This window comes from Polypterus senegalus, chromosome 1 (assembly GCF_016835505.1).
Source record: "Polypterus senegalus isolate Bchr_013 chromosome 1, ASM1683550v1, whole genome shotgun sequence".
In the NCBI taxonomy this organism is placed as follows: domain Eukaryota; kingdom Metazoa; phylum Chordata; class Cladistia; order Polypteriformes; family Polypteridae; genus Polypterus; species Polypterus senegalus.
The window spans coordinates 196,915,966-196,938,340 of record NC_053154.1 but is presented as its reverse complement, the minus strand read 5'-3'; the positions used below and the strand labels follow the sequence as shown (position 1 = coordinate 196,938,340).

The 22,375-nt window shown below is 40.0% G+C and overlaps 1 protein-coding gene across 5 annotated transcripts in view; it reads right to left on the bottom strand.

Moving 5' to 3' along the window:
• Positions 1-22,375, bottom strand: part of LOC120537426 (arf-GAP with coiled-coil, ANK repeat and PH domain-containing protein 2-like) — a 177,621-nt gene that overhangs the window by 21,500 nt on the left and 133,746 nt on the right. For 3 of the 5 annotated variants that reach the window (XM_039766354.1, XM_039766363.1, XM_039766369.1), the window contains 9 exons: positions 17,878-17,990; positions 12,609-12,660; positions 12,102-12,202; positions 10,991-11,096; positions 10,178-10,386; positions 9,482-9,551; positions 8,616-8,710; positions 8,176-8,369; positions 7,616-7,720 (listed from right to left, as the gene is read on the bottom strand). In XM_039766354.1, the coding sequence (XP_039622288.1) occupies positions 7,616-7,720; positions 8,176-8,369; positions 8,616-8,710; positions 9,482-9,551; positions 10,178-10,386; positions 10,991-11,096; positions 12,102-12,202; positions 12,609-12,660; positions 17,878-17,990 (1,045 nt within the window). The remainder of the gene's footprint in view (positions 1-7,615; positions 7,721-8,175; positions 8,370-8,615; positions 8,711-9,481; positions 9,552-10,177; positions 10,387-10,990; positions 11,097-12,101; positions 12,203-12,608; positions 12,661-17,877; positions 17,991-22,375) is intronic. The other 2 variants (XM_039766374.1, XM_039766383.1) reach the window with 1 other exon arrangement.

Genomic DNA, 22,375 nt, shown 5'->3' with positions numbered 1-22,375 from the left:
TAACAACCTTTCTTCTTCCTCCGCCTCCTCGCTTCCTTTCTTTTCTTCTCTCCCCTTAAACTACGCCCTCTTGCCTTTTAAGGAAGATTTTAGCCAGGACCCACAGGCGCTGTTTGGACCCCTACTCCCTTAAAGAAATATTCCCAGTCAATAATTCCTCTGGGCATACACCCTAAAGGAAGCATGAGGCAGAAACGGTTAAAAGAATACACAACCATGAAAACATGTGACAACCGTTACATAGTCCCCACCCCCCCCTCTGGAGAGGGACCAAAGTAGGGCTTTAGGTTCACTATATGCATAGTGTCACTTTTAGACTCTGTTCCCGTCTCAAACTGAACCCTGTAATTATTAGGTCCTAAAATTTTTAGTATTTTGCCGGACCAATATATTTTGGCAAGCTTGGAAGCAAACTGATCTATTCTAGAGGATTGTGGGTGAGACCTAATCCAGACCAGATCCCCTACATCGTAGTGGGCCTCTTTCCTACGTTTATTGTAAGATCTGGCTTGCCTGGCTTTGGCCTTTGCCACACGACTCTCCACTTGCTTCTTTAAGGTGACTAGCTGATGTATCGTCAGATAAGACACTGAATTAGGGTGTGGGGCTTTAATGAGACGCTCCAGGGGTCCCTTGATCTGCCTACCAACAGCCAATAGAGCAGGGGTCTCTCCGGTAACTTCGTACTGCAGTATTGAGCGCAAATCGAAGCTCCGCAACCAGCGGTCCCAGTCTTGATGGTTCTTCCCACATATGATGCAATCATAGTTTTAAGGGTTTTGTTTACCCGTTCAGTCATGTTCGTTTGGGGATGATAGGCTGTTGTCAATTTTTCATCACCCCCCATCTGGAACATAAGTTTTCCATCAAACCACAGGTAAACTGTGGTCCTCTGTCAGACACCATGTATTTTGGTACACCCCACCGAGTGAAGATGTCTTCCCTAAGAATGGAGCATATCTTCCCTGCTTTTGCATTAGCCAAAGCAAACAGTTCCACCCATTTGGAATAATAATCCACCACTACTAATAATACAGTCTTTTTATTCTTGGACCTAGGGAAAGGACCCATCAAATCCACTCCCACCATTTCTCCTGGTTCCTTCACCACTGTGGATTGGCATAAACCAGCCGGTTTTCCTGGAGGAATCTTATACTGTTGACATATCTGACAGTTTTTAACATGGTACCAGACATCCTTACGAATGGTGGGCCACCAGGCTACCTCCAGGATCCGTAATAAGGTCTTGGTCTTCCCAGGTGACCCCCAAAAGGACTGTCATGGAAGTATTGGAGAAATTGAAGTTAGCTCTTGGGGAACCACTAGCTGATACTTGTGGCCTCCAAGTCTCGAGGGATCACTGATACAGCACCCCTTGAAGTTCTTCATATCTGATATGCCCAGATCTACTCCCTGAACCTTCCCTGCACCCCTGACAAACAGAACAAGTTGTTTGAGCTCGGCGATTACCTGCAAGTCTAGGGGCAGTTCAGACACAGAGGGTTTGACCACAGCCACCAGTACCTCTTGGGACTCTTCAGGAATCCGAGACAACGCATCTGGTACTATATTGCCATGACCCTTCCGGTAGTAAACCTGGAATTTGAATTCTTGGAGCGAAGCACCCATCTCGTAAGCCTGGAAGAAGTTTTTGAGCACTTGAAAGCCCAGGTCAAAGCATTATGATCAGTATAAACGCTGAATACTGTCCCCTCTAAATAGTGCCGCCACTTCTCCACAGCCCAAATTACAGCCAAACATTCCTTTTCACTGGCTGAGTAGTTAAGCTCAGGTCCCCTTAATTTCCTTGAGGCATAGGCAATGACATGCTCCCCACTGGTATGACACTGTGTAAGCACCGCCCCCAGTCCCACATTACTTGCGTCAGTATTTACCCGAAACTGTAGTTGTGGATCCGGCTGTGCCAAGATGGGCGGCTCCTGCAGAGCGGTCTTCAGCCTGTCTACTGCCTCCTGGCATTGGGTGACCATTTCCACGGGGCTCCCTTCTTGGTGAGGTGATGCAAAGGAGCTGCCCTGTCTGCCATGTTTGGTATAAATTTATGATACCACCCTATCATCCCCAAAACCTCTGCAGATCTTTCACGTTGGTAGGGGTTGGATAGTCCCGTATGGCGATGGTCTTTTCGGGATCCACCTCCACTCCTCTTGCTGAAACCACATGGCCAAGGAAGGTCAATTGGGATCGCATCAGATGGCACTTCTTTAAGTGCAAGGTCAGGTTGGCTTGATGGAGACGACGAAACACTGTTTCTAAATCCAGCAAGTGTTGATCTTTTGTTGGTGAGAATACAATGATGTCGTCTATATATACAAAACAAATTTTCCGCAGTAGCCCCTTCAGGACTTGTTCCATTAACCTCTGGAATGTAGCTCCGGCATTGACCAACCCAAAGGGCATAACCCGAAATTGGTACAAACCCTCCGGAGTTATCACTGCCGTCTTCTGTACGCTGTCTTCACCCATCCGTACCTGCCAATACCGGAGCGTAGATCCAAGGTGGAAAATACTGTTGCCCCATGGAGCGATTCCAGAATGTCATGGACTAGGGGCATAGGATAAGCATCCACTCGGGTTTTAGCGTTTAGGGCTCGGTAGTCCACACAGAACCGATGTGATCCATCCCTTTCCGAACCAACACCACTGGCGAAGCCCATGGAGAAGATGATGGCTCAATTATGCCAGCCTGCAGCATCTTAGCAAGCTCTTCCCTAATAATTTGAAGTTTTTGGGGAGAGGCTCTATAAACCCGATGTTTAATGGGCAACTCGTCAGTTGTATAAATAACATGGGAGACAATCTGAGTAGTCCCCAATTGGTCTGTCCATACTGATGGCCATCTGCCTAACAATGGACGTACCTCTTCCGTTGATTAATTATAAGTGGGTCCATGGCCTTGTCCAGGACCTCTGCCACCGCTAAATAAAACTGGGAGATGGGTTGGCCAAGCTCTTCCGATCCTTTTCTTCCAAACTGGAACACCCCACCCCCAGGCAAGCTATACTCTCCTCGAGAAGGGCAAATGGTCATCTGTGCAGCCATAATGGAGTCCAACCCTAGAAGTAAGGGCATGGCCAGGTGGGCATCATCCAGTATGAAAGTGTCAGTCTTCCATATCGTCTGCTGTAATTGGTATTTGATCTGAACCTTTCCCAGAGCGACCCTCTTCTGCCATCCGCCAGTATAAACTTGACCGAAGTGGACTCTGTCAGTTCGTCCTCCGAGGTCTTAATCTTTTGCCACATACTGAGGCGCATGAGGGTAAACGTGCTCCCTGTATCCACTATGGCTTCTCCCCATAAGCCTCTAGCTGAACTGGAACCACCAGAAGGGAAGGTTGACCAAACACAGTTGCTAGCTGACCATCTATTGGCTCTTTCTTCTGGTATTTATTACCGGTATTGGTTGATTCCCCCGGTTTTGTTTTTGACGGCCTAAACCCTCTTTTAGCCGCCCAGTCTCGTTCCACCATGGATCCCAGTTTGACGAGATCATCCACCGTCCTCACCATGCCCCTGAGTGTTCCCGCCAGTCTCGAGTTGCATGCTCCCAATAAGCGGCAAGATTTCTTCGTCGGTTATGTCTGGTTTCCATTTAAGACATAAGGCCTGGAACTCATATGCAAAGTCCCGAATGGCCTGCCCTGGTTGCTGTTCCATTTCTCGTACTCTCCGTTCCAATTCTTCATAGTAATCGGAGGGTAGAAAGGCATCTAAAAAAGCTGTCTTAAATGAAGCCCAATCCGCAATAGTCCGTTTGGCAGCCTGCCACCAACAACCGACTGCTCCGTGTAGAGAGGCATTCAAAACCCCCATAAGTTCGCTGGATGTCAGAGAGTGCACCTCCATAAAGGCATCCCCCTGCTCCACAAATCGTAGAATGTCATCGGTGGTATAAGCTTCCCCAATCTTGGGAAAGTCCATGCGCAATGCTGCCGATGGAGCAGGCAACACTGCTGGTCTCAATATAGTCTGCCCCGATGGAGTTGAATGGCTAAATGGACGCCACCTTCCTTGAGTACTCTGATGAACCACATCCTGCAATTCTGACTGCCACTTCTTATCTCTTCGTTCAAAACAGGCCACAGTTTCTTTAAGAATATCTTCTGCCTGGCAAACCATAGCCTCTTCCAAATGAGAAAAGGTGGTATCCATATATTCCCTAAGAGATTCCTCGCGCCATCAGCGTGTCCACCATCTGGTCCAACCTTCCTTCAATTCTCTGGACCCTATCGAATAACTCTGTTATTGGAGATGGAAGACTGATGTCTGATCTATTAGTTCCTAGGGTGTCATCCATATACAAACGTTGCAACATGCCCGTAACTTCTCTGACTCTTTCGCAAGCCCTGACAGTGACGTGTGGGCCCAAGACCATGGATTCTTCGGCCAGCAGATCTTCATCACCATCGAGCCCCTGCTCTAAAGCCTCAGTAGCCATAACTGGTAACTAGCTAAGTATATAAATCCACAAACAGGAAGAAAAAAAAAAGAAATCAAATAAATTAAACCCCGGTTCAAATCGGTCCCCGTACGGGCCACCACTTATGTAGCGAACTCCACTAATTGATGGTTGAGGAGTCCGACACACACAAAAAACTCCTTCTAATAGGAAATTATTATTATAATGTCCGAGCACCGACAGAACCTTAGACCCAACTTTGATGTTCCCCAGATGGAGTTGTTTATATCAAAAAGAAATACACATCTAACAATTGTTTAACCAAAAAATATATATATATATTATAAAGCACCCCAGTAATAACCCTTCATTTAAGTCCCTCCTTATCCAAAAAATATACACCCAGTAATAGACCAACCCCTTATATACTATACAGACAGACAGCAAGAAAGAAAGCCCAGAAAAGCACCCAAGATATATCCTTTAAACAACACCCCCCCTATATTCAAAATAGATATCTATAGCAATACACATATATACACATATATACAAATATAAAATTATACCCACAGAGTCACAATCCCCCCATGTTCCCCATTCCCTTTTATATAAGGTTGATTTAAAAAGAGTCTAGCCACACGGCCTGGGAAGTCCGTGAATAGTCCAGTAATCTAGACAACTCCGTTCCGCTGCCTAGTAATCTGATTTATAAGTAAAAGGAGCGATCTCACCGGCTTGGGGCGATCCTTCGTTAAGAGATGAAATCCGTCTCACCCGGGAGTCTGAGCGTTAACGTCCTTCCATGGCCGCTACCCTCAACAAAAAATATACTTGAAGCCGTGCACTCCGAAGATGCTTTCCTGTTAGCCCGCACTCCTTTTTGTTGCGTCCAACCGTGAACTTCGGAGCCTTCCGTGCTTTTACCAAGCGCTTCTTTTACAAATTCCGTTCTCCTTCACAGCTTCTTCTTTTAACAACCTTTCTTCTTCCTCCGCCCTCCTCGCTTCCTTTCTTTTTCTTCTCTCCCCCTTAAACTACGCCTCCTTGCCTTTTAAGGAAGATTTTAGCCAGGACCCACAGGCGCTGTTTGGACCCCTACTCCCCTTAAAGAAATATTCCCCAGTCAATGATTCCTCTGGGCATACACCCTAAAGGAAGCATGAGGCAGAAACGGTTAAAAGAATACACAACCATGAAAACATGTGACAACTGTTACAATTTAACTCAGTTGGAATCACCATTAATTTTACTTAATTAGCCTGTAGTCTAAGCATTACCTTTGACTCTAGCATGTCATTTAAACCGCACATTACAAAGTTGTCCAAATCATGTTTCTTCCATCTTAAAAATGTTGGGAAATTAAGGCATTTTCTAAATAAGAAGGATTCTGGGAAATTAATTCATGTATTTATTTCTAGTAGGATTGACTACTGCAATGCGGTGTTCACTGGATGTTCTAACTGTTTTCTATACAGCTTTCAGTTAATCCAAAATGCTGCTGCAAGACTTATTACAAGAACAAGAAAATACGAACACATAACTCCAGTTCTTGAATCCTTACACTGGCTCCTGGTTAAGTTTAGGGCAGATTTCAAAATCCTCCTATTAACATATAAAGCTTTAAATGGCCAAGGTCCCACTTACTTGTCTGAACTTATCATAACTTGCAAACCAGAGCGCATATTAAGATCCCAAGATGCCGGCCTGCTAATGATTCCAAGAATTAATAAAATAACAATGAGAGGCTGAGCCTTCAGTTACAGGGCCCCTAAACTGTGGAATGGTCTGCCTGCTACTATAAGAGATGCCTCTTTAATCTCAGCTTTCAGATCCCGGCTGAAGACTCACCACTACTTCAGTTTAGCATATCCTGACTAGAGCTGCTAATTAACTGTACAGACTGCATCTCTGTTGTTAGTCATTCGCACTAAAACATAAGTAACATGATAGTTATAATTTGTTACTAACCCTCACCTATTTTGTTTCTCTTCTTGGTACTGAAATGTGGTACTTGGTGCCACAGTCCACCTGCCAAGTTGTTTTGCCTGCCTAAGGTAAAGTCATCCCTGATGGAGAATCACATGAATCGTCGGATAGAGGGGTCCTTTCATTGAATTGGCTGGCCTAGCGCTGACTCAGCTGTGGAATGGCCAATAAGGAGAGGCAGCTTGATGGCTGAGGTCTCCAGGACTCTGAACAAATCCAAATCATAGTATTATAGTATTGTCTACTATTGAATTCTGCTCTGTACTTGTAATATTTCTATTGCACTATTATATTGTATTGAGGATTACTTGTGTTCTGTTCTGTGTATTGTATTGTAATTACCCTTTTTTTGACACCCACTACCTACCTGGAAAGGGGTCTCTTCTTTGAACTGCCTTTCCAAAGGTTTTTTCAGTTTTTTTACCTACAAGGTTTTTTTTGGGAGTTTTACCTTGTCTTCTAAGAGAGTCAAACCCCGGTGTGGCACTCCTTGTGTGATTTTGGGCTTTACTAAAATAAATTGTATTGTACTGCATTGTATATAGTATAATACTGTATTTATCATTTGATGAATTATTCACTGTCTGCATTTGAATTTATTTGTTGTCTGATACGTTATACTGTCACTAGTCTTCAGGAAATATACAAGTAAAAATCTTACATCACTATGTTGACATTTTAAGCTGAGATGGAAAATAAAATGTTTCAATGGTTCAATATTAACACTAGAAAGGCTGAAGTGAATAACTTTCTTAATTATTTAATAATTTACAATTCAAAAAACACTTTTTGTCTGTTTTAGGAAGTACTCAATGTAAATTTATTTTTTTGTTCCCCAAAAAATATATTTACTTTCTTGCTCAATATGAGAATTAGGGTTTTGAAATCTGACAAAGGAGACATGTCGCCCTTGAAAAAATATAGAAGAAATAATACATACACAGATGCATACAGTCAAATAGAAAAAATTAACATCACACCATTAAAAACATCGTCAGAAGTAGGAGAAGTGTGTTTTTTCATTCACCAAATAAAAAGGGGGGGGCGGTTAAAAAAAAAATCTAAATGTTTAGACACACACTATTGGCACAGACATGAAATGAAATAAGCAGTAACCAAAGACAAAGCCTGGACAGAATGAAGGGTGGCAGAAGTGTCGGTCAGCCGCAAGCAGAATGTTTACTCCCAGAGCGAGTGCATTACTTACTACTGCGTAGCTTTGAAGAGGTGTCAAAGTAGGAGAAGAGCGAATCAAGCTCATCGGGACAGAAGAGAGACTCCCGGCGGGCCTCGTCACTGCAGACTGCAGCTGCTGACAGTGTGCAGGTTAGTTAAGAAGCAGAAAGCAGGCCAGAGGGGAAGGTGGGGTAAGGAGAGGGGAATGTTTCAAAGGAGGAGGAACAGGATAAAAGGACGTTAGTTTTGACCTTAGAAATACATTTATTTTACCTCTTCTAAAAAAAAAAAAAAAAGTTAACCTATGATCCTTTAACAAATTAATTTTTTTTCCCTACAAAACATGCCAAGACTCTACTTCAGTTAAAACTGTAATTCAGCAATTGTAGGACTGTTTGAATTGCGCTTTACTTATCCTATTGCTGCCTTATTCTCAAAAGAGAGCACCTAAGGGATTTGGAATTTGTGTTTTATGTTGTACATTTGGGAAAGCAGCTTAAAATAAATAAGCCTTTACTCATCAGCATTTCCAGTTCCTAATTTCAGCCTTCCAACGTGACAATTCTTTGCACAGTAATGATTAGACCATACCTGAAATGTTAGAAGATGGCCTCTGCTTAGGTGTTGGTGGTGGTGGGCGCGGTGGAAGATATTCCAAGCTACCACTAAGTCTCTTCTCCTCATTTTTCAATGATATGATCTTCAGCCTTTGCTCTGCTGGGCTGGGCTTTCGGACGAACCTTCTTTCCACATACTTTGCTCTGATGTAAGCCTCAATGTCCTGCCTGAAAGCAAAGAAACTAATGTAGACAGACTTTCTTACTGAAAGTACAAGGCTACTATGCCAATTCATTCTCCTAGTTGTTACCAAACCTGCTTAATCTAAAGCATGACCATAGGAGCTGAAGCCTATCCTGGCACTATACTGGGGTCAATTTGGAACAGCATATTAACCTTTGCAGATGAGGGAGGAAAACTGTATCATTTACAATAATTCAGACAAAAGAAAGAAAGAAAATGGAAGATTATACCTGGGATCACCTGGCTGTGGCTTTTTAGCACCCATCTCTTCCAGTCGAGCTTCATATATCCTGTTTATAACATCATTTCCCAATTCACACATCAGCTGTCATAGGAAAAATAAAAGGATACAATAAAAACACTAAAGAAAAGTCCAAGTACATTATGGTAGAACCCAAGTCTTCATTTCTATCATTCCCTTGCATCTCCAAAATTTCATGCTTCTACAGGCAGTGAATCAAAGTGGCAGCCTCCTACACCCTGTCCTATCTCAAGATCCTGTCTCTCTCAGTTGACCAGTTTCTTTTTCTGTCCATGACACTCTTGTCGATCCTGGTCCAACAGTTCCTTCAGTTTCTCATGGCTTATTGACAGCCACATATTTTCCTCATTGGGAAATGCTTTAGTGAGGCATCCTGTTTCCTCATCTTAGTTACCCTCTATGAATGTTTTTGTAACATTGTTCTGTATTGTTTTCCTCACCTATTTCATGTTATAAGATCTACTAACATTCTCCACTTGTGTGCTATTTGTGAGCAGCTTGGTACAACTGAGATGTACTATGTTCTAGGTTCAGAGGCTATCATTCCAGAATGAAAAAGTAAGGGTGTAGATCTATAAAGAAAAATTGTCTCACATCTATGTTAACACAAGAGACATACTTATGCTGCTGAATGCGGAATATGTAATATCAAAAGTGAATTGCCAATTTCACACTGCATGTTGATGCACTTGATTTTATCCTCTGCACTGATCTGCCATGATCCTTTAACTATGCCCACTTATTCTGAATGCTTTATTGTGGTTATGATTCCATGCATACATACAATTTTGCAGGCAGATTAATAAAATATATATATATATATATATATTTTACCCTTAGTAATTCAGGTTCCCAGGAGTCTAAAGTAAGAGACCGCACTTTTGAAAAATGCACTCCTAAGCTCCTGGAAGAGAAAGAGATAGAGAGATGGAAATGAAGAATCATCAGTGCCTCATAATCAGCTGAGAGCAAAAGAAAGTAATAATTCTAAAATGATCTAAAAGCAGGCCTATTTTTACAGTTCTGTTAGTCAACACTGCATCACTTTCTACTGCATCATATCAATTGTTTAGTAAAATGTGTGATATACATACAGTATATGTGTTATATACATTCATACTTATGAGCTGCAAATTCAGTGGTGTTAAATCAACCTGATTGTATAGTCAGGTACTCAGTTCATGGCTTTACACAAAAGGCAATGAGACAACTGGCAGCAATGACACGGAGGTCCTAATGAGATTCATTTTCCATATGACATATTCTGTCTCTTCAAGCCTTCATACAATGCCTGCCTGTTGGACCTCCGTTGGTCTAACAAAAGATTTGAACTGAAGAAAGAGATTTTTTAATTTTTTTTTTTCTTTTAATATGTTGGGGGGTCTCAACTGCCAATTACTCTACAAGTTACGCCAAATGTTTACTTGTGGTGGTGCACTCTACATAAGGAAGTGTTTCTACTACAATCAGCTAGAAAATGGTAAAGGTATTTTCTATGTGAAACCTTAGACAATATAACAAATGTCTTACCTGTGTATCCCAGAGCATTCAATGCATAGTGTGATGCCCAGATTGATGCTAGCCCAGCGGGGATCAGCCATGCCGCAGTCACAACACATGCCATTCCCAGCATTGCTCTGAATGCGCTGTAGTATGTTTTCCCCTTTAACAACTTTCTCCTTGGGATCGCTGCCAGAATCTAGGCTGCCTGTAGATGTGGAGGATTTCCTGTCTAGCTTCTGAATAACAAAATAAGATATTAAAGTGAAAAGAACTTGCATTTGGATCAAACTATGCAGCTGAGGTGTAGCAAAGTATATATGTATGGTTTAGCCTGTCAGCTGAATTCAGATCAACTAACCTTTTGATTCATTTTCTTTTTCATATGTCTCCTTTTATAAAATGAGTATTGCCACAATGGCACAGATTGTATGATTGAAATACCTCAGAAACATACAGCACCGTTTAAATAAAATTAAAAAAAAACCCCTGAAATGCACCATAACGTTTATTCTTACTATTGCTGTCCCCAAACCTGAGACCGTATTTGCATTCTGTTCACCAAAGTACATTTTTAGCTAATGTTTAAGAGTTCAAATGTAGGTGTCTTCTGTCAGGGTCAGCTGACTGGGCTAAAGTGATAGGAGATGCATGATAAATATGTGCTCTGAAACACAAGAAATTTTATTTTCCACAGATTTCAGTTTTTAAGAAATAGAAAACCGTTTTGTTTAAACAAAATGCAAAATTGGTAATATACATCAGATTGAGCTAGGTATCAAAAGTGCAGATTATGAGATTAGAAAGCAGCATAAAGTGACGTCTGGAATTTTGGAGAGATACCTCAGAATCCTCTCCTTTCTCTCGAAAAGCAGTCACAATGCTAGTCTGGACAGCCTTTATCCAGGCCTGCCTCAGCTTCTCTGAATCAGCCTGCATCATGCAGCTCCTGGGGAAAAACACACAGAACAAAAACAGACCATTTGGTCCATCAAATTTGATCAAAACTGTCAAGATTTCCACATTAACCACACAGTTTGTTTCAAGATTCCCATGACCCTTTGTGTACAGAAGGGCTTCTTGTCTTCCATCATTAAGTTAGCATCAATATTTAATGGAAAGAATTCTCTTAGATAAAATTTTATCAGTGCCTTTGGAATTGTGAAGACCCGAGTTAGGCCCCGACATAGTATTTTCTTTTCAAAACTAAAAGGCCTAATTCTCTTGGCCTGTCACAGTGGAATGTGTCATTTAGTGTCAGGATGCATCCAGTAGTTTTTCACAATGGACATTCTAGTGATACCATCTCTTTCTGGTGTGGTGACCAAAAATGCACACAGTACACCAGATACAACAGTCTCACTAGCTCATTACACTTTCTGAGCAGAATTTTCCCATGATATATATTTAACAGCTCATACAACAGAACCTAATTTGTTACTTGCCTTTTTAATTGCTTCTGCAAAATACAACATTGCTTAGAAAATGGGAATGTTGTGTCAATATAAATCCCTAAATCCATTCCACATGTTCCTTCTTGCAGATTATCATTGCTCATTTTATATTTATATTTGTTTTGGCCTACATGTAGCACTTTTCTACATTAGGATGCATTTTTCAAGTGTTAATTCAATTTCAGCGATTGTCCAGGTCTTTACAATATTTTTGCTGACTCTTTTACCCTCTAATTTTACTGTTGTCTTCAAATTTTATAATTTACTAACCAATAACTGGTAACATTACAATAACCACCCTTTTTGCTAAATCCTCCTTAAATTTAAAATGTTCACCAAGAAACAGAACTCATATACCAGAACAGTGCACGAAACAGACAATAGCTGAATTCAGCAGGGCATCAACTAAAAACAAAGTAAAACAAAATTCCCCAAGTTGCTTTACAATGTCATTTCTAGGCAACTCAAAGATGGTGTACATGAGGTAGAATGCAACCTACTTTGTTGGAGATACAACTTCAAAGCAGAAGCGGCGTTCAATATCTTCACAATGTTTCACTGTGCAGAGACGTAGATCTTCCACCACTACGGTTGGATTATCCTGTAAAGATGGAAAAATGGGAAACGTAGTCATTGATCCATATTACATGAACACCAGGGAAGCTGCTATCCTAAATGGAGTCACCAGATAGGAGAAGTGCACCTATGTAATCTGCATTGAGGTACTGTTGTGAAACACAGACATTGTACAATGGTAACAATAATAATGAAACTCATCTTTTATTATAGGTCCAGTTCCTGTTTCATTCTGGCACATTAGCAGTTTAACTTTATATTTTAATTTCTGAGGGACATCAAACTAAGTATTTTACAAACAGCACTGGTTTAAAACACGGTCAGTCTCAAAAATACATACATGCCAGTGTTTTTGTTTAACATTGTGGCAGCTGCCATAAACAGCTTTGCACAGTGAATGGAAATGTCATAGAAAATAAAAAATGACCTACCTTGAATTTCTTTTGGTATACTAACTGGTTGTTCTGAATGGAGAACCAGCGCCTAGAAGTAAAAATAGATAAATCATTTACAAGAAGGGCCTCCCTCAATCAATGTACATGTAACAGAAATTCACAGCCATTGCAAACTGTGAGAAAATATATATGTATCAGATTATGCAGAATAAACATACATAAAACACATAAATGGGCCACAGTAAAAGCAATGTTACAATTAGTAGTATGGAAATGATATATGTGTTATATCCAGAGCTATAAATCAAAATATGCTTATCAGAATGAACACGTCAGATTTTCACTGTCTGGGGTGGATGAAGAAGCAATCTTTCTTGATATAATGAAGGTCCAACTGTCAATCTTTAAATATCTAAGCATAATAAAAATTGAGAGTAAAGTGACAATCTAATATCAAATTAAAGATTTAAATCTTACACAGCATATGAATTGTGACAGCAGGTGGCCGGTGCCATAACCCAACTGTGATGCCTCAATAATGAAAGGACAGGGTGAGATTACTTATGAAGAGCACTATGTCCCCCAAACTGCTATTTGGCAGTCCCCCTGGGGTGCGACGACCCATCTGAGGCCCACAGGGCTATATGGGACTTGGTATTGGTCAGCCTAGCTGTGCTGGGTTCCAGTGATGTCGCGAAGGGGGAGCTGCAGGGCCCTACTTTGGGCTTCTGTCACACATGGGAGTAATATATATATATATACACACACACACATTGTCACACACGCACACTTAGGGAGGCTCCAAGAAGCATGATAACACAAAGAAAGCAGGTTTTGTACAAGGCAATATCTCTCTCTCTCTAATTCAACAGAAAAACAGAAGAATAAACATACCATTTTGAAGACTGGCAGACGATCCCACAAACACAATAACAAAGCCATTATTTCCGGCGTCAATGTTCCACGTCATTTCCAACGGTCCGTTTTACCCAGCATTCCCTCTGTATCTAATGCCAGTTCACTATTAAAAATCCATTCACCTACCGAAATGCTGTCCTCTGTTTGATTCATTTTTGAAGTATCAGTCAGGAAAGCTGCTCTGGACCTTATAAATATACAGGGCTACCACTCCAAATCCTTATAAGTGTGCTGTCTCTAATTCATTCTTCACTATATACAGTGCATCCGGAAAGTATTCACAGTGCATCACTTTTTCCACATTATTTTATGTTACAGCCTTATTCCAAAATGGATTAAATTCATTTTTCCTCAGAATTCTACACACAACACCCCATAATGACAAAGTGAAAAAAGTTTACTTGAGATTTTTGCAAATTTATTAAAAATAAAAGAAACTGAGAAAGCACATGTACATAAATATTCACAGCCTTTGCCATGAAGCTCAAAATTGAGCTCAGGTGCATCCTGTTTCCCCTGATCATCCTTGAGATGTTTCTACAGCTTAATTTTTGTCCACCTGTGGTAAATTCAGTTGATTGGACATGATTTGGAAAGGCACACACCTGTCTATATAAGGTCCCACAGTTGACAGTTCATGTCAGAGCACAAACCAAGCATGAAGTCAAAGGAATTGTCTGTAGACCTCCGAGAAAGGATTGTCTCGATGCACAAATCTGGGGAAGGTTACAGAAAAATTTCTGCTGCTTTGAAGGTCCCAATGAGCACAGTGGCCTCCATCATCCATAAGTGGAAGAAGTTCGAAACCAGCAGGAGTCTTCCTAGAGCTGGCCGGCTATCTAAACTGAGCGATCGGGGGGGGAAAAGGGCCTTAGTCAGGGAGGTGACCAAGAACCCGATGGTCACTCTGTCAGAGCTCCAGAGGTCCTCTGTGGAGAGAGGAGAACCTTCCAGAAGGACAACCATCTCTGCAGCAGTCCACCAATTAGGCCTGTATGGTAGAGTGGCCAGACGGAAGCCACTCCTTAGTAAAAGGCACAAAGCAGCCCGTCTGGAGTTTGCCAAAAGGCACCTGAAGGACTCTCAGACCATGAGAAACAAAATTCTCTGGTCTGATGAGACAAAGATTGAACTCTTTGGTGTGAATGCCAGGCGTCACGTTTGCAGGAAACCAGGCACCGCTCATCACCAGGCCAATACCATCCCTACAGTGAAGCATGGTGGTGGCAGCATCATGCTGTGGGGATGTTTTTCAGCGGCAGGAACTGGGAGACTAGTCAGGATAAAGGGAAAGATGACTGGAGCAATGTACAGAGACATCCTGGATGAAAACCTGCTCCAGAGCGCTCTTAACCTCAGACTGGGGTGACGGTTCATTTTTCAGCAGGACAATGACCCTAAGCACACAGCCAAGATATTAAAGGAGTGGCTTCAGGACAACTCTGTGAATGTCCTTGAGTGGCCCAGACTTGAATCCGATTCAACATCTCTGGAGAGATCTTAAAATGGCTGTGCACCGACACTTCCCATCCAATTTGATGGAGCTTGAGAGGTGCTGCAAAGAGGAATGGGCGAAACTGGCCAAGGATAGGTGTGCCAAGCTTGTGGCATCATATTCAAAAGACTTGAGGCTGTAATTGCTGCCAAAGGTGCATCGACAAAGTATTAAGCAAAGGCTATGAATACTTATGTACATATGATTTCTCAGGTTTTTTTATTTTTAATAAATTTGCAAAAACTTCAAGTAAACTTTTTTCACGTTGTTATTATGGAGTGTTGTGTGTAGAATTCTGTGGAAATAAATGAATTTAATCCATTTTGGAATAAGGCTGTAACATAACATAATGTGGAAAAAGTGATGCGCTGTGAATACATTCTGGATGCACTGTATGTATATGTATATGCTGTGACAAATGGAGTCCCCATTAAAAACAGAGCAGAACACGGTTCTTTAGTTAGCTGTGATCAGGTAACAGCAGTGGTCAATATCTAATGAGTAAGGTTCTTTATGCGCCCCCATGCAACATGCCCCCCAATTTGTGCTCTGTGTGCATTTATCTTTTTCACTTGCTTTTCTTCATATTATATTATTTTGCTTTCAATGTTATCATGCATTTTGATGAAAGGTTTTCTGCTTTCCTGTTTACTGCTAACTTTCTGCAGTGCAGTTATTGCACGTGCCTAGTCAATAGCCCAGCACAGTTACAGAGAAAGACTCCAATGAAACCAGCATAAAATAAGGCAGTTACATGGGCAGGGATGACAAAAGTAAAAAGAAACTCTGATTCATCCTCTTTTTACAGCTGAGTGTAACAACAAGTGCTAGCGGGAGACTTGTTTATTAGAAAAAATGCCACACAGTCAGTCAGCTTCCTAAATCATGTGACTGGAAAGGTTACATCTTCAATGCCTTTTCTGCTGGAAATCAGTAGCCATCTGATGATTTGTTGCTCATATTAATTGTATAATAGGGTAAATATAAGGTAAAGTATTCCTATACTTTCATATACATCAAGGCCATGTAGCTTTATTAATGGGAGTCTGGACATAGTTCAAGAACTAACACAAAGAAAGGCCAATAGCACTCCTTAAGAAAATCAGGGTAATGTTTGTTACTCTCTGTATTTTTATTTTAAGAGCTATTTATATCACCAGGTCAGCAGGGTTACTGTGGCATTTAGGTATGGCTGTCCTGGGTCAACTTGCTTGAAAGGAAAAGTATTTTGTAAACAAATATAACAATTATTGCTTTGATGATATTCCTGGTCCAGAAGAAAGCTTAAATTATTTGTCAAGTACTTCCCCGACTTCTTTTAATCTCCGAGATGTAGTACAAGTTTATCATCTGCTGCCTAAACATTCTTCAAATTAAAACGCACAACTGACTAGTGAAACACATAGTTACCCTCTCATTAGCTTGTCCCTATCTTGGCACACAACAGCTCTTCACTTTCCCTGCCACTTTTGTGAGAAAACTGGCATGCAAAATAAAAGCACTGAAGAAACAAAGGTCTGTCCCTACCACAAATCACACAGCCTAAGGATTGAGTTTCAATTCATCTTTAATTAGATCTTGCCATGTTCATCCCAAGAATACAAGGAAGAAAAACATCCTCATGTTCATGCTCACTCAAAATGAAGCCATTTAAAGTCACCTCCTATTATAATTTTTAAGTTTTTGAGATGCAGGACGAAAAAAAAGAAACTCCACACAAGAACAAGAGAACAGGAGCTATGAGTGAGCTACGCTAACTACTGTACCATCATGCAACTTGTAAACAAAGATTTTTTTTTGGTTCTAAGTTTACTTCCACAAAACACACTCAAGATTTTCTAATATCAATTACTTAAAGCTGGCACCGGCCTATACAACTCTGAGTTGAAGAACATGCCACACCTTAACAACTGCAGTTTTTGGATCTCTGTGCCTTAGGTACATCAAATGACACATAAAGAAATCACAGAGAATGGCAGATGACACAGCCCTCTCGTGATTTTACAGCACAGTATGAATATTTGAAATTACTGCAGAAGTATGGTGAACTTGCCTCATTCTGATAGTCAATTAACATGCTTGCCTAAGAGCACCAGTGGCTGCATGAACATTTGCTATGTAAGGTTAACTCAGCTGCAACCAAAGCCTCTCTTTCTCCTTATCACACTCAGTAGGGATACACTACAGAAAAGACATCGCACAGACAAGCTTGCACAGTCCAAAACAGCCATTTTCTTCTTTCCATGCAGCTGCATTATATGTACTGTGCTTCTGGCTAAGCCCTTACTAGATTACACTTCACAGAGCAATAAGCTCATGAGTATGTCACATTACATGACTGTCAGTCACAAGTCACTGCTGGTAAAAAAAAAAGTCCTGTAGTACGATGAACGCACAATGGAAACGTCTTGTACACCCTTTCCAATCTCCAAAACCAAGTATCTAACTTCTTCATTTTTCCAGTGAGATTATGTTTATGATTAATTGATATTCTGAAAATAGAATCTCCTGTGTTAATGATTTGTTTCTTGTAATTATAAACATGTGCGCCAAAAGCACAAATTAAAAAAAAAAAAAGAATGTACATTGAAAATATTTGAGGATCACAACTGGTAACAAGTGGTTTGCATCAAAAATAGAAATAAAATCACCATAGCATCTATCTCTGTGTTTTGAAAAGCTTAAATCAAAACAAGTAAGCTGCTAAAGAATACAACCTAAATGGAGCACTAAATAAAAACTCCTTTATTAGATTCTGATCATTGTGTAAAAGGGCTCCATTTTTGAGAATAAGTGATTCTGTACATTACTGTTTTTGCACTATAATGTACATTAACAATGTGTAACACTGATGACTGACCAATGGAAACAGGGATACACAGTGCTTCTCACCTGTTCCATGTTTTGAATGCATTGCTGGCTCTTTTAAAGAGGTATCCTTCCATGGCAATTCCATTTTCTGCATCCACATTATATTCCAGCTTGGTATCATCCGTTGAGAAGTCCTTAAAAATATTAAAAAAATAAATTTAACACATGACCAAGAAAGAAACACAAAAATCATAATTACGTCAAAATTTCACAGGTATCCATCACAATGGTAATGCTTTTGTCACTAGAGAAAATTCAAACGTTGTGTAGAGCACCACAGTCTCTAGGAAGACAAGAAAAGGAAAACCTGAAAGAAAAGCCATCTGAAAGTCCTCACTAGGACTAAACTGGACATTTAAGAATGTAGAATTGCTAAGAGCAGACGATGCAATGTACAGTGGGTCACAGCAAGGTCTGCAACAGAGTATTCCATAGGTTACCCAGGGTATCAAACTGCACATCCTTCATGCCAGGTTCCAGCATCTTAGGAAAAGGAGTCCAGGTAAAACATTTGACTTTTGTTAACTGATCTGAATATCAAACCTCACATGTGGCAGTGTCTTTATTGTTATTTATGTACTTTGTGGGCATTAAAGCTAAATATGAAGCATAAGGAGAAGTGGCCATGACTTGAAATCCTGTTATTTACACCAATTTACTCCTGCACCGAGTAACTATGGGTAACTAACACATAGGTCCACACCTCCAGGGCCCAATTTGACAACTCTTGAAAGAGAACGCCTCTCAAATTTACAGCTAATAAAATGCTTACAAGCCATCCATTAAACTTGTGAGTATACTTCATGGTCAAGGTTATTAAACGATTCAAATGCCATATACTTCCTTTTTTGATTCTACAGGTCTGTATGTGCATTAAGTCTCTGCCAGTTTAGGAATAACATCATTCTGCATGTTAACATTTAGATACATATGACACCTTCATGAAATCCAAAACTGCTAGTAGTAAAAACCTATTTGCTTAACAGACTGCTTTCTTTTAATCAGGCCAAAGCAGAAGTTGTGTTAGCATTAGAAAAGGAAGGTCAGATGAGTTACAATATGAGCAGATTCATAAAATGTACTTGTTGATTTGCCGTGACAGTCTAAAGAAAATCCTCTGGCCATGTTATTTTTTGTTTTGCGACAGGGATACATTAGACCCCAAGAATGAATTATTGATTTGAGTTGGTATTAAATTACTGCACTTAAAGCTGTATAGGCATATCTTTTTACTGCCCATTTTAAATTAACTGCTCTATACTGGATATTGATAGCTCCAGTAATTATGTATGCAGTACATAAATGAGTACACATAATATGCAGTATTTCATAAAATGCACGGAGCTACTCCTTTGCACTATATGGCAAACTATTTGGACTGCAAAGTGATAATACTGTAACCTGTAAACAGCATGCAGTTTGCATACTTTAAATAATTTCACTTCTAAATATTAAATGCTTTTTTTGAGCAAAATTATTAGCCACTGGGTCAATAAGTTATATTATGCTCAACTGAAAAGTACATGAGGTACACACAGGGTCATTGCTCTGCTGAACATAATACTAGTACCAAAAGGTTAAAATGTATAAATAAATAAATAAATCTGTCAACATCATAAAATTACTGACATGCTATTAAACAATCCCCAGCTAATAAATGAATAACTTGAAAAACTGGAAAGAAAATATCATTTAGACACATTCATTATTTAGAATAGTCTGATTAACATAGAATAGTCATAGAGAATATAGGACATTTGAGCAGCCAATCATGACAAAACTGAAACTTCAAAAAGTTTATTCCTAATGCTCAAGAATATTAGTGTTTGTGTGTATACTGTATAATATATATATGTATTATACAGTATATATTTTATATACTGTACATACACACACACACAATGCCTTCAAGGAGTATTCAGACTCCTTCAGTTAAGCTAAAATCATTTAAACTCACATTTTCCTCCTCAAACAGCACTCATTACACCAGAATGACGAAGAAACAAAACATAATTTTAGACATTTTTGTAAATTTCTTAAAAATAAAAGACTGAAATAGAACATCATTTGGAGTCCACCTGTGGTCAATTCAATTGACTGCACATGATCAAGAAAGGCACACACCTGTCTGTATAAAGTCCCACCGTTGAAATGTCTATATAGTATAGACACAGGATTGTGTCATGGCACTGGTCTGGGGGAAGCTACAAAAAATCCAGCAGGATTGACGCTTCTTAAGAACACAGTGGCCTCCACACTTTTTAAATCAAAGAAGTTTGATACAACCCTGACTATTCCTAGAGGTGGCCACACTGAGCAATTGGGGGAGAAGGTCTTTAGTAAGAGAGGTTACCCAGAACCCAATGGTCACTCTGGCTAAGTTTCACAGAACTTGTGTAGAGATGAAAGAAACTTCCAGAAGGACAAATGCTACTGTAAGACTCCACTAAACTGGGCTTTATGGCAAAGTGGCCAAACAGCACATGAAAGCCCAATTTGAGTTGGCAAAAAAGCACTCCTGGACTATAAAAAAACAAGATTCTCTGGTCTAATGAAACCAAGTTTGAACTGTTTAACTTAAATTCTAAATGTCACATATGGAGGAGAACAGCCTCCTAAGCAATACCATTCCAACAATGAACCATAGTTGGGGTGGCATCATCCTGTGGATGTGTTTTGAATTGGCAGGGACTTGGAGACTAGATAGGGTTGATGGAAGGCTGAACAGAGCAAAGTACAAAGATATCCTTATTGAAAACATTTTCCAGAGTGCTTTGGACCTCAGGTTGGGCCGAAGATTAACCTTCCAACAGGACAATAACCCTAAGCACAAAGCATACAACAGAGCAGTGTTGAAAAAATCCTAGAGGAGCCCGTCCAGTCAGAGCCCAGCCAATCACCAAAATGAACATTTTGGGGGGTTACATTAAAATAGCTGTCTACTGATGGTGTCCATCCAAGCCAACAGAGCTTGAGAGGATCTGCAAAGAAGAAAGAAAAAGAAAATCCCTGATGTGCAAAGCTTGTCACCTAAAGAGCCTCCAGGCTCACTGTCACTGTCACAGGGACTTTGATAAAATAGTGAATAAATAGTCTGAATGCTTGTGTCAATGTGATATTTCAGTTTTTTATTTTTAATACATTTGCAAACATTCCTAAAATCTTGTTTTGCACTTTCATTTTGTTGCTTGATGAAGGAAAAATTGACTTAAATGATTTTAGCACAGGGCGGAACGGTGGCACAGTGGGTAGCGCTACCGCCTCGCAGTGCATGGATTGCATGTTCTCCCCGTGTCTGTGTGGGTTTCCTCCAGGTACTCCGGTTTCCTCCCACAGTCCAAAGACATGCAGGTTAGGTGCATTGGCGATTCTAAATTGTCCCTAGTGTGTGCTTGGTGTGTGGGTGGGTGTGTGTGTGTGTGTGTGCCCTGCGGTGGGCTGGTGGCTTGCCTGGGGTTTGTTTCCTGCCTTGCACCCATTGTTGGCTTGGATTGGCTCCAGCAGACCCCTGTGACCCTATATAGGATATAGCAGGTTGGATAATGGCTGGATGGATTTTAGCACAAGGCTACAACATAGTAAAATGTGTAAAAGGTGAAGGGGTTGGAATACTTTCTGAAGGCACTATTATGTATATTGCATGCTTGTTGTGTTTTATTTGTTATTGTATTATTGTCACTCTTCTGAGAAGACATTCCAGAATTCCATTGTACCAGGTAAACTGTACAAGGTACTTACTATGTGCACATGACAAAAAACTTCAACTTGAATAATCAAAATACATTCTTAAAAATATAGTTTTGGACTATTTAAATTAAGGTTTAAATTTGAACAGATTTACATGATACTTACAGTATTTGTGATTTTATACTGAAGATATTCAATTTAGGCAACTTTTCAAAATCAAATTTCCCTTTATTGTACAAATTCAATATGTTCATTTTATAAAGATTGCATAGTTTTGCAGACCACTTATATTTTTACATGATACAGAACAGTATGCTTTAAAATACTGCAGAGAGCATGAAAATGCCACAGCTTTTATACCGGCAAGATGATGAAAGATGTTATGGCTGGCCTCTCTATACTTTACACTAATTTCTGGGCACAATGCTTTAAGCAAACAAGGACAATGCTGACAGAGAACAAGTTGGCGTCACTGGAAATGGTAACTATCTTTTAAACAAATAACTCTGAACAGGACTCTTTCTTTTAAGTTTAAATTTCTAATGCTTATTTGTGAAATTTAGTCTTGTTCATCTTGATTTATGCATCAAACTAAAAAATGCAGACAAGCTTCTACAATACCAAATATTGCAGAAATTAATTAGTAAGGAAGCGAGTAGGTAAACTGTATAATTACCATTACAAACATTCTATGACTTAAGACTACAGAATATGAGGAGATCCTTTAGGCTTTTTCAGATATCATCACAAGTTTTCTTAAACATCAACTATACAGCCATAATCCATAAATTCCATATCCTGAGATGCTTTCACTAAGATTAAACTGTAAATC